This window comes from Zootoca vivipara, chromosome 13 (genome assembly GCF_963506605.1).
Source record: "Zootoca vivipara chromosome 13, rZooViv1.1, whole genome shotgun sequence".
NCBI lineage: Eukaryota > Metazoa > Chordata > Lepidosauria > Squamata > Lacertidae > Zootoca > Zootoca vivipara.
This window is the reverse complement of record NC_083288.1, coordinates 32,082,815-32,096,482: the sequence shown is the minus strand read 5'-3', so window position 1 is coordinate 32,096,482 and position 13,668 is coordinate 32,082,815. Positions and strand designations below refer to the sequence as shown.

At 39.5% G+C, this 13,668-nt stretch overlaps 1 protein-coding gene across 1 annotated transcript; it reads right to left on the bottom strand.

Moving 5' to 3' along the window:
• Positions 1-317: 317 nt before the first annotated feature.
• LOC118094739 (vomeronasal type-2 receptor 26-like) lies at positions 318-12,631 on the bottom strand. Its single transcript, XM_035135363.2, has 5 exons — positions 12,390-12,631; positions 10,472-10,763; positions 8,282-8,491; positions 6,436-6,562; positions 318-1,219 (listed from the first exon to the last, which is right to left on the bottom strand). The coding sequence occupies exons 1-5, from the start codon at positions 12,629-12,631 to the stop codon at positions 318-320; spliced, it is 1,773 nt and encodes a 590-aa protein (XP_034991254.2).
• Positions 12,632-13,668: the final 1,037 nt, after the last annotated feature.

Below are 13,668 nucleotides of genomic sequence, written 5' to 3'. Positions count from 1 at the left end.
ATGTATTGGCACAGAGTAACTTTTTTAGTTACACTAATGAAGGTTCTTAAGTGGCAAGCTCATTATTTTATACTTGCCTAGTGAACAATATATTCCTCCATCAACCTTTATACTTAACTTGATTGTAATTGAAGAGACTCATAGTATCATGCAGACTGACAGCCCCCCAACCTGTTACATAATACACACATGCACACACATACATAGATACATAGTTATAGGTGAAAACACAATTTCACAAATAATGTGACACTTGTTCAATTTTACATACTTCTAAATCAGTTGAATAATAATAGACAGATCACTATAACCATTCTTTATTTCCCCCTCCTTATTAAATGCTCTCTGTTGTTTAGCTCCGGTCTCAGAATAATGATGTAGCATTTGGGGAAGAAAATAGAGCCCAGTAATCCAGCACCAGAGCACAAAATAGAGAAGATCTCCACAGCCACCATGTATTTTCCTTTAGTGCTAAGATAAGTTGGAACAAAAGACAGCCAAACAGTACAAAAGACCAGCATGCTGAAAGTGATGAACTTGGCTTCATTGAAACTGTTGGGTAACTTTCTGGCAAAGAAAGCCACAGTGAAGCTGACAATTGCCAGAAAGCCTGTGTAGCCCAAGACACAGTAAAACATGGCAGCTGAACCCTCATTACATAGCACTATGATTTCCCCATTTACAGAGCTCATGTCTGTATCTGGGAATGGAGGAGAAGAAATCAGCCAAACCATGCAAATGACTATTTGAATAAATGAACCAGAAAGGACAATTGAATCTGCCAGTCTCTTCCCTACCCATTTTCTTATTCCAGATCCTGGTCTTGTAGCCATGAATGCTAGAACCACAGTGATGGTTTTTGCCAACACACAGGAAATGGAGGTTGAGAAGACAACACCAAAAGCCATTTGTCGGAGAAGGCAGGTCAGCTTTCCAGGCTGCCCAATGAACAGCAAGGCACAGAGGAAGCAAAGTAGAAGTGAGCAGAGGAGGATATAGGTGAGGGTTCGGTTGTTAGCTTTCACAATTGGAGTGTCCTGGTGCTGCCAAAAGGCCCCAAGGATTAAAGCTGTGATCACAGAGAAGTAAATGGCCAACACAGTAAGCAAGATACCTAAAGGTTCTTTATAAGAGAGGTAGCTTAAAATTCGGGGTATGCATTGGTTTTGATCTTTGTTAGGATATTTGTCTGCTGGACATTTCATGCAGGCATCCATGTCTGAAAGAAAAGAAAGGGCTTTTTAAGTATTCCATAATTTCAAACATCATCTAATAGAAAGGAGTCCCTGTCGCGGTCACTCTGACCTGCACATCACCCCCGGACGTTTGACGGTCTATTGGTGATGTGCCAACGACAAACAAATACTTTCAATCACTCACACACCTCAGACCAGGATATAGTAAAATAAAACAAGATGGTTTATTGAATGTTCTTATGCGTATTGGTTATTACCTCTAAATATAACTAATAATAATTATCACTAAACTCATAACACTGTATCCTGTCTATCTCACTATTTAACAGCCACCACAATAATAACCAGCTCTTATTTTCACACCAACTCCTCTCATCTATCTCACTCTCATCTAACTCTCCCTCAACTCTCTCATCTCCTGCCTGCCTGCTTCTCCCTATATACACCCTGCTTCTGGCTGGAGAGCTCCCATTGGCCATTTCCCTCCCTGGTAACTTAACCCCTTCTAGGCCCTCTAGAGGTGAAACGCCACATACCTCCCCCCTTAATAAGTTTGAAACAGGAGGGTTAACTTCTCACAGTTACTCTCCTGTTCAAACAACAATAGTTCAAAATACAACATTTATACTCTTACCCTTACCTCCTCCCATCCAAATATACACATATTTCTAAATGCATAAAACAACTTTTTTTTAAAATGTCCACTTGATCTTCTTCCTCCGGTCTCCTGGGTAGATTGTCAGTCCAAATTTCGGATAACAGAGGTACCGCTGTCACTCTTGTCGGGTCTAGACGTTGATGAAGCACTCGATCTATGATCTAGAGATGACTTTCTTTGTGTGTCAACTGGGATCTCTTCTCTGACGTAAGCTCGTGGATGCTCACAACCGACCTCTCTTTCATGCTTGTCTCCCTCGCGAATAACATTCCTCTCAGGTGGGCATACTTTTAGTCTGCCTCTGGGTCTTGGAATCTTTGCTGCAGACACAACTGGCATCCCTCGGTTTAGACTTGTCTTTCGATTGACAGGCACTGCCATGGTGGTTGTCTCTGCTATCTCTTTAGCTACGGCTTGTTTTCCAGCCTTTCGCTTCCTCGCTCTTCTAAACATCTTAGGGATAGCTGCATCATCTGATTTCTCAATATCTTCCCTAGGTTGTTCTGACAAATTCTCACTTTTCAAGATTTCTAATTCTGTTACTTTTACTTCAGCTGCAACAGATATTTTATTGCACTTAACTGACCCACATTGCACAGTCAGCTTTCTCTTTTTGGCACTAATTTGGTCATTTCCTTCTGTATTACTTAAGTTAGGTTCTTCAGTAGTTTCCTTAAAAACTATAGGTTTGGTCTCTCTGGAACTAATAGACTTCCTGATCACATACTCTGCTTTCTCAGCTGGCACTTGAGTAATATTGCAGCTATTTTGGACTTTGCTTACATGCCACAGGTCCTTCTGCCACTGAGTATCAGTATCATTCAGACTTGTTTTTGAAAGAGTAATCGTGTCAGTTACTGAAGTGAAACAATCTCTAGGCACGGATCTTGACCTATTGAGTTTTCCTAGACCACTGCTAAACTGTACCCGTCTGGGTTTGTCAGAAGTGTTCGAACCGCTCTCATTCGTATGTAATATTTTCGCTGTACCAGGAACATGGGATGATAAGTTTTTCCTATCCATACAACTCTTGTGAGATTGTGCGACATTAGGAAGCTCTTGTGTGGGTCCTGAGACACAAGGATCACTCTCTAACTTGGAATCTTTTTCTCCCCCCACTTTAACTTCTTCATGCCCTTCCACTGCAACTTGACTCAGACTAGCCTCATCCACTTTTCCCCAGCCTTGATAAAGCAAGTTGTTTTCCTTTGCATCACTGGTGTTAGTAAAGGTATCCCCTAAAGTACTTGGTGGCCTAATGATCCCTTCTGGGTTCTGAGTAATTTGCATTAACAATGAATCATGTGGCAGCCTCTCAGTGTCTTCATTTTGCTTTTTAGCCAAACTATGGGTTTGGTTCGCAATCACCGGTTCTATAAACATTTCTTTTCCTTCCCTGGCTTGGGTAGCTTGGACTTCCTTTTCTAAAAGTCTCTTGCTCAAGCAAAACTTTTCAGGGCTTTCATGTGTTAGAGGATTGGCTGCCTCAAAACAATTTAACAACTCAGAATCTTCTTGTTGTTTCTGAGCAAAGCTAGGTTTTTGTTTTCTTATAATAGGAACCAACAGGGCTTCATTTTCCCCCTCACAGTTTAGTTCCTCAGCTCTAGCTTCATTGGCAACAGTAGCATTCTCCTCAGCGTGAGGTGACTGCTGACTCACTTTAGTATGTGTTAATACAAAAGAACTCTGTACATGCTCTATGAGATCCCATCCTATTAACACGGCAGAGGGAATCTCTTCAGATATTGCCACTTCCCATTCTCCTGACCAATTCTTGTACTGAATTTCAAGCCGTGCGACCTTCAGCACCTCTGGCTGTTTAGAAATTCCTTTTACTCTCCTCACTTTTCCAGGGATTATTTTAGAGGGACTAACAAAATTTGTGTGCACCAGAGTCACCTGAGATCCTGTATCACGAATCGCAATAAATTGCTTCCCCTCAATCCCAATAAATTCCCCAGCATTCTTCAACAACTGATTTTCATATTTAATGGTATAGCAATGAGCTACTGTGTCTTCAACTGCCACAGCATGAAGGCTGAGTGGGGCTGCTGTCGTCGTGGTGACTGGGCTAGCTTGACTTGCCTCAGCTGACTGGATACAATAAGCTTGCTTCTGAGGGCTAACACTTGGAGCTTTATCTTGCTTATTTTTACAGTGAAAACTTTTATGGCCAAATTGATTGCACTCCCAACATTTGATTTCTTTAGGATTGGTGTAATTATTTTTCCTCCCCTTCTCTTCATTTGTACTAGTGCTGCCTTGGGTTCTGTTTCCTTTCTCAGTCTCTGAGGAAAGGTTTCCCTTCACTGCCTGGGATTTGCTTTTGGGAGTCCCCCACAGTTTCCCGCCAAAACTTGGGTCATCAAATCTATGGTCCCTTATTTCATTTATCTGATCAGCTAATTTAGCAGCTTCTTGAAGGGTTCTAGGGTGTCTCTCTTTTATTAGATATCTTAATTGGCCGTGTATAGTTTCATAAAATTGTTCTAAAGCAAACACTTCTTTTATTTGTGATGTGGTACTGGCTTTCTCTGTGTCGAACCACTTGGTGAGGTAATGTGAAATCTTGGTGCCCAGTTGAGCATATGTTTCCTCCTTCCCTTTTGTCACACTTCGGAACCTCTTTCTTAGCTGTTCTGAGGTAATTCCGAAATGGGTAAAAGTTATTTGTTTAAATAATTCAAAGTCGTTTGCTTGCTCTTCTGTCATATTAGCATAAATTTCAGCTAACTTTCCGCTAATTCTAGCCCTTAAAATGATCATTTTCTCCTCATCTTTTACTTGAAAATCTTTACAGGCTCTCTCAAATGATATTAGAAAAGCTTCTGGGTTATCTCTCTCCTTAAATTCAGGGAAATTCAGGGAAAATCTACTTTCCCTTGTGTTTGGGAATTAGTGTTATTGCTATTATTTTGGTTTTCCTGTGCTGTTAATTCTATTTTTTTCAATTCCAGCTGATATTCCCTTTCCTCTCTCTCTCTTTCAATTGTTAACATCATTTCTTTCTCTGTCAGTTCTCTTTCTTTTTCTCTTTCTTCAGCTTGTAATCTCATTTCTTTTTCTCTCAACTGATATTCCTTCTCTAATTTCCACCTCTCAAATTCCTCAGACATTTGTGGAACCCTCCCCTCAGATGGGGTTTCACTAACTGTTTCAACTCTAGGCTCTTCAATTTGTAAAGACTCATTTTCCTCCTGGGTTCTTTCAACAGAGGTTTCCCTCACAGCTGGTTTACTTTTCTTAGCTGGCATATTGTGTGAGAATCTCTATTAAGCTTAACAACTCTAGAGAAATTTCCTCTCAGTTTCTGTTCCTCTGGCTAGGCTCTTCAAGATTCCTGTCACAAAGTTCAGCTAGGGGTTTTCTCTCTCACCCTTTAGCTAACTTCCACTGACTCTGAATCTAACCCACAACCAGAACAGCTTTTGAGTTCTCTTCTCTTGTTGTTACAGCTTCTGCTCAGTACCTCAGAACCACACACTCACACCCCCAGGTTAGATAATTAATCCTCAGATTATCCTCCCCTCCAGGTGTAATGTTGTCCCTATTGGTACTAGTGTTCTAATTCGAACCCGATGCTGTCACTTTTATAGCGTGATAAATCGGATCCCGGCGCTGCCACCAGTTTATGTCGCGGTCACTCTGACCTGCACATCACCCCCAGACGTTAGACGGTCTATTGGTGATGTGCCAACGACAAACAAATACTTTCAATCACTCACACACCTCAGACCAGGATATAGTAAAATAAAACAAGATGGTTTATTGAATGTTCTTATGCGTATTGGTTACTGTACAAAGCTTAAACGGTTTCAAAATCACAGATGGTTCCTATACCGGCCTAATACCTCTAAATATGAATTACCGGCCTATTACCTCTAAATATAACTAATAATAATTATCACTAAACTCATAACACTGTATCCTGTCTATCTCACTATTTAACAGCCACCACAATAATAACCAGCTCTTATTTTCACACCAACTCCTCTCATCTATCTCACTCTCATCTAACTCTCCCTCAACTCTCTCATCTCCTGCCTGCCTGCTTCTCCCTATATACACCCTGCTTCTGGCTGGAGAGCTCCCATTGGCCGTTTCCCTCCCTGCTAACTTAACCCCTTCTAGGCCCTCTAGAGGTGAAACGCCACAGTCCCATACTGTCGTAATCTGAAACAAGTGCAGTTGAATTGCCACCTGTTCCAATATAGGGATTGGTGAATACATCTCTGCATTCCCACAGCAATTAGATAAGGCCAAGTTTTCTTAACAGTTCCATTACTTTCCAACCTCTACTCTTCTTCTCTCCCCACCCCTCAACACTGCTACTGCTGTTCTACTGCTGCTGATAATAATAATAATAATAATAATAATAATAATAATAATAATAATAATAATCTTTAACATTGTACGGTCTTCTGAAACTGAACCCTGTCCTGATAGATGTGGCATCTTAAAAGTCTAGAGAGTTGAGGAAATAGAGGGAGAAGGATGAATGTAAACTGGAGAATTATATGCATTCAATTAATTGACACATAGAAACTTGGGCAACCTATATTCCTTTACTTATCATACCCTTCTGGCAAGATATCATTCCTTCTGGACATGGAGCACAATCATAGCAGCAATATTTTTCTCCTTCCTTCCTTTTCCGACTGTAGCCAGGATAGCAATGGTCATTGCACAAAGAAAGCGGCAACACCTGATCACAAACATGAAAAGCAGATTAGTATTTTTAAAAAGGGTTTGCAGGAGAGCAGCTCTTGACATTGAATGGTGAGATCACTGAGCTCATTTTGTGTTCGCTGTTTTCATGAATGTTTTAATATGGTTTACAGTAAAACATTGATCAATGGTGCTATGAATAATGTGGTCACTTTGCAACCAGTCTGATATTTTTTGAAGGAGATACTGTGCATATAGCTTTGAAGAGATGTCTAACAAACTAATTAGCCAAATGTTTTGGGGGTCCTTCCTGTCCCTTTTCTTATAACTTGAGAAAATGATACTCATTTTCCATCCAGAGCACATTTTACCAGTGTTGTTTATGGTGGTAAATGAGCCCATCAGGATATGTATCCAATAATAATAATAATAATAATAATAATAATAAATTTTTATTTATACCCCTCCCTCCCCAGTCAAAACTGGGCTCAGGGCCCATGTATAGGACTCAGGTGGAAACATATCTTCTCCAGAAAATTCATTTTATTTCAGGCATGAAATTAGGGCCTTTATCTTATTGCAGGAAACATCAAAACTAACAAACTGAAGTCTCTGAAAGTCCTTAAATGAATCACGTTGTCAGACTTTACCCAGCGGAGAACAAGCTGTGAAGCTTTGTCTAATCAGCAAATGTCCAATTCTGATGTCCAACTCTGAACTCTACTGAACAGTGTTTCCGGATAACAACTACTGTTTTGTTGAATTCTTCATCAGCCAATTAATTTAACACTTGTAAGTAGAAAGATATCTAATTTCTTCATTAACCACTGTACAGTGACCACATAATCGCATAAGCATTGTTCCAGAGTATTTCTAATCCACATGTATATTATATCTATTCAAAAAAAGATTAATTAATGAAGAAATTACATATCTTTCTCAGGCCCCCTTAGCGGGAGACCTATGAGGCAAAAACCTCCAATAAAGTAGCACAATCAGGAGTGTCTGCAAAACCAATCTGGACTAGTGTCATGCCAGGACCACAGGACCACAATCGATCTTCAATCAATAAAGTTGTGGCCCAGAAACTTAAACTAAAATTATGTGTCCTTTTGAAGTTATTTACTGGAAAAGGGCTTGGGGGGCCTCGGGGTGCAACATGTTTATTGCAAACGTATTATATTAAATTGCTGGAGCATAGAAATAAAATCCTTATCTGCCTTCTTATCCCAACCCACCATGTTCCAGGAAAGAAAGCTGAGTCTTTACTGGATATTTTCTAGTCAGTTATTGTCTATTTAATGAGATCTGACAGTATCATAATGTGCTTTTCTATAATTACCCCTAGATTTCTAGTAGGGTATGTGTGTTGGGCCAATACCTTTGTTTGGGCCAGTGTAATGAATCTTTCCTTTTTGTTTATTGAAGCACATATGAATATTATTAGGATAGATGACAAATGCTGCAGTCTTATGTTTCAAGAACTTTCTGCTCCTTCCTCAGAAATTGCCTTTTCCAGACTATAATTCCCTTTCTCTAGTAAGAATAGGAAATGGATCTCTAACCTTCCATTGGTTGGGGGGGGTGTTATTTGGACAACTTTTATATTTTGAATAACAGTTCTCTGTCAGCAAACATATGAATCAGAGACCAATATATATCCCAAGCACCGGATTCCTGAAAAGTTAATTCGATACTGTCTCTCCTGTCAAAGTTAATGATTACAAATATTTGAAAATCTGAAGTTATTTCTCACCTGGTTAAAGCTTCTATGCCACTCAATTAGATCATCATTAATGGTTAGTTGTTTACATGGAGGAGCCTGAGGTTCCAGTCTTCCAATGTTCACTCTAACAAAAGAGTTGTTTGAGAAAGTTACCCAGTTGGTAAGATCAAATCCTGCTACTAATTCTCGATTTTCATCAAACCTCACATTGTCTCCAGCACTGTTGTTGAACAAGATGTTCTTTAGTAAGTGATGAAACTAGAGTGAAAAAGTAAAGGAAACAGGGGGGGGGTTAAAATCTCCACAATGGGCTGCTTTGTCTTATAATAAAGAAGGTAAAGGTAAAGGGCCCCCTGACCATCAGGTCCAGTCATGTCCGACTCTGGGGTTGCGGCACTCATCTCGCTCGATAGGCCGAGGGAACCGGCGTTTGTCTGCAGACAGCTTCCGGGTCATGTGGCCAGCATGACAAAGCTGTTCCTGGCGAACCAAAGCAGTGCACGGAAACACCGTTTACCTTCCTGCTGGAGCGGTCCCTATTTATCTACTTGCACTTTGATGTGCTTTCGAACTGCTAGGTTGGCAGGAGCTGGGACCGAGCAACAGGAGCTCACCCCGTTGCAGGGATTCGAACCGCCGACCTTCTGATCAGCAAGCCCTAGACTCTGTGGTTTAACCCACAGCACCACCTGGGTCACCAGTGGACTGCTTTGTCTTATAATACATTGCCTAATAACCCATTTTCTAATAATGGATATCTTTTGGTATATCCAGATTGTATATCCAGATTGTATATCTCTTGGTCCAGATTTTTGATTCTGTGGCTAACCTTTCAGAAGAACTATTTTTCTACAGATGCAGGGAGCAGAATTTATTCTAAATTTGCATCATATGCTAGCCCACTTTTTGAACAGTGTTGAAATATGATTACCATCCACAGCCGAGCTGTCAGAAATCCCACTCTCCCTCCTTCTTGAAATCTCCTGTGTCCGAACTTGGATTTGTACATGGCATGTAATGCATGTCCCACAGCGTATACAGCATTGTGAACGTTGTAGCTATGGCCCATCATTTTCATTTCAAAAAATGTATGTGGAAGGCTGTCCAACTTCTCATCACCAGTGCAGACATTATTGTTCTCCATATTCACATTAGAATTTTTCAATGAACAGAGAAATGCTTGCTCCCAGAAACTTTGAATGAAACCATCTCTGAGTGTCCAGGAAGGCTTTATGCTGTGAACAAATTTCTGGAATCCAAGTGGCTCATTTGAATGAACTGTAAAAGTTAAGGCACCATGGAAATGCTGGATGTCCCACAATTGTTGAACAGACAGTGATTCAAAATCCCATTGTGATGTTGCAATCCACACTTTACCCAAAGGTGGCATTGACAAAAAAGGTATACAAAACAGCAGCATTCTTAGATCCTGCCAGGATGGAGGCTCTCCATATACGAAACATGCATTGGCTTTTCTTTCCATGAGAACTTGATAGTTATCTACCTGATCTATCATAAAGTCTAAATACTCATCCACATAAGTCCGTTTTGGTAGTCTGATTATGAATGCATAGCAGATGCTATTTTGGGTAAGCAAGGGGATTATGGCCTTCAAAAATCTGTCTCCATAGTCATCATCCACGGCCAGGAGCCCAACCCACATCCACCCAAAATGATGAAGTAATTGGATTACTCCTCTGAATTGGTAATCTTCATTGGGGACCATCTGATACAAAAATGGGAAAGCTGTTTTGTCACCATGCGCAGGGGGAAATGATCCATAAGTGAGCTGAAATAAAATGAAGCACTATGTAGTCTGCCTCTGTATTGGAATGGTCTTTAAGAGTTTTTTTTGTTTTGCTTTATCACTTATCATTTGTTTTTTGCCACCTTGGGAGGAATGGTGGTGTATTTACAGGATGATTCATAATGAAGTATACAGTTTCCATTTATAGCGTGTTGAAACTGTACACTTCATTATGAATCACCCTGTATTATAATGTAAGATAATATAAAACAATGTAAGATAATATCTGGTGGATTATAAAAGGCCAACATTAAAATTAGAGAAGTGAAATGGTAGGTGTGTTGCAAGTTATGCTGCTTTAAGTGTAATGTGAAAAATGAAAGTTAATAAACCTATTTTTAATAAAATAGAATAAAATAAAATAAAATTCTGTGTCATGGATTTCTCATATATTTACATGACAACGGGCCTACCTGTGGAATCTTGTAGATGGCAGCAATGTTGGCCATAATGGCAGAAGCTTCAGTCACATATCCTCCAATGACGGCAATTAATTCTTTCTGAGAATCACAGGTGAAGTTGGGGACAAACATTTGCTGTGCGCAAAGCAGGTTCAGGGTGGCCTTATAGGTCATCTTTGCAATGTAATAGCCATTGATAATGTGGAAGCCTAGAGTGATGTTTGGCAAGAGTTTCAGATTCTTATTGATCTCCTTTACAGCAAATGCCAAGGCCAAAATGTGCTGGTACATCTTTGGCACGGAGCTGCAATGGGAAATGACACCTTAACAAAACAAGGGAACATGCATTTTTGCTCATTGTCATCATCCATCTACATACTTTTAAAGCGGAGGTTCAGTATAAATCATGCAATATCATAGACTGAGATAATGTAAGTGGTAGTGTGGTATCAGATTCTCCTGGATCAAATGCATAATAGAGAGAGAAAGATAATACTTCTAAGATAAAAAAACAAAAACTGAACACTTCTAAGATATACTCTTCTCCAGAGAATGCTCAAAATGCTCAAACCATTTGTGGTCATTGCTCTGCTCAATAAATTGCATTTTGCATCCACTAAAGTCATTATATAGGGGAGCAGGAATTATGCAGTGTAAAACAGACATGTCATTCGTCAATGTCTGAACTTGACATTCGTCAATGTGCTGAACTTGATATACACAATACATAATTAGATGTATAAGTAAGGTATTATAAGTGACCACTTGTACTTATAAATATGATCAGTATGGGGCTACAAACCAGAATTTGCAAATGGTCCTTAGGATTCTTGTGAACCCCCTCTTTGGCACAGTAACAGAACAAACCTCTTGGATTACAAGAGAGTTAGGGCCGAGGATAAACAACGTGGAAATTTGTCCAAGAACATGCTCCGATCACAATGCAGTACTTTTGGATTTAAAAACATCTCTACAGGGTGCTTACAGATGGAGAATGAATGATGCTTTATTGAGGAATGGAAATTTTTTGGAGAAGACCCAAAAAACATTAAAAGACTATTTTGAGATTAATTTGAGAACAATGGTCGGCAAGAAAGTAATATGGGATGCCAGTAACGGTGTAATGAGAGGATTTTTGATTCAACAAAATGCAATTAGGAAAAAAGAATATAATGCAAGGAAAGAAAATATTTGGAACCAAATGAAAGAAAAGGAAAAGAAATTAAGAGGAAATCCTAAGAATCTACAAGTCTAGAAAGAAATTAAGGGATTGCAAATTCAATTTTCTCAGTTAATGAATCAAGAAATAGAATCTAAAATTAAATGGATGAAACAAAGATCCTTTGAATCAGCAAACAAATGTGGAAAACTATTGGCATGGCAATTGAAAAAAAGGCAGAAGTTAAATACCATTACAAATCTTGTGCAAGAAGGAAAACATCTGGAGCACCCGACAGAGATTCGAAAATGTTTTCAAAAATATTTCAAACAATTGTACAAACAAGAAAGGCAAGATAAAGACGAGGTGGAGCAATTCCTGGACAAACATGGACTGCATAAAATCCCAGAAGATAAGAAATCCCTACTTTCACAACAGATATCAACACAAGAGGTGGAACAAGCTATACAACAAATGCAACTGGGTAAGACCCCAGGGCCAGATGGTCTAACTGCTACATATTACAAAACAATGAAGGACTGGCTAGTCCAACCACTGAAAGACTTGTGCAACGAAATTTTGAATGGAGGAGAGGCCCCCGAGTCTTGGAAAGAGGCCTACATCACACTGATACCCAAACCGGACACGGATAGACCTCTCTCTCTCTCTAACAACTTTTATTAAGTTTTATATAGAAAAATCTATTGGTGAGTTTTAGACTCCAATTTCTTATACTTATTTTAGTAATATAGAGATGAAAGTAGTCCTTACACCGGTTCATCAATCAATGCTTGTGTAGGCTGCTCTATGAAAGTGGGGCTGTCATGAAAGTAAAAAACCTGAGAGGCAATTGCCCCGATGATCACGTTGCCTGGCTGATAAAACTGATGTGGTAAAGGAAGTGGATCATCATAAATAGTGCAGTTAATAAAATGTTTCTTGCATGCAATCTGAGGCATCAGTGTGAGCAGTAACACAGTTCCAACCAGCATCCGAATGTTGAAGGTAGTCATCAAGATTCAGATCCTCCTGTTTATGTCCTCACAATTGTCATCAGTTTTGAGCTAGCCTTAGGAGAATGGCATGTGGTGCTGTTGGAACACCAATATGCAGCTTGCCTGATAAAGATATATCTGTACCAGTGCCCTGTTTTAGTCACACTTTTAAAAGTTTACTTTTGTTGCAACGTGTCTGAACAACATAAAGCTTCTGGTATGTTCTTTTCCAATCTAAATAACTTCTTATTCCAGTGCTTTCCATGTCAAGGTGAATCAGGTATTTACTCATCTGGTCTTAAAGACAGATGTTCATCTACAGGTGTCAACACCTTTACCTCCACATGGAGAGAGAAAGGAAGGAAGGAAGGAAAAAGTGCTCAGAGTTCTCTGCTGACTTTTCCTTTTTCTCTGGAAAAGAGGAAGAAGAAGCCTATGATGTTGAAAGAAGCAAGAGCCTGGCATATATGAGTTTCTTTATGAAATATTTATCTTAAGATGGATTTCGCAATAGCAGTCCCTTCTTCCCGCTCTCTCTTTCCTCTCTCTCTCTCTCTCTCTCTCTCTCTCTCTCTCTCTCTCTCTCTCTCTCTCTCTCTCTCTCTCTCTCTCTCCACAATCCAATGCCTCTTTTATGAGGTACGTCTTTTCACTCCTCATACTAATAAATATAAAAACAATGGTGCATGCATGGGTGCTGAAAGATACATAATTTTACTTTATAGAAGGTGGTGAAATTAACTGGAGAAAATATACTTTCTAAAATATGGTAGGAATTCACATATGAAACGCTGACATAGACCTGCCTATTTCTTGATTCAATTCTGAACTGTATATGGAGTTTATATAATATGTTCCAAACACTTGTTTTTGTTGATCTTGTCAGAGCTCCTTGGAAATGCACTGAGGAGAAGAAAGGAAGGAAGCATGTAATTTTGAGAATGACAGTGGTAATAATCACATACTTCATTGTCTTGGTCTTGGCAGCCGGCAGCCATAGCAAATTTACTGCATATACAAAATGTGTGTTGGGGGGGGGGAGAGTTGTAAAATAA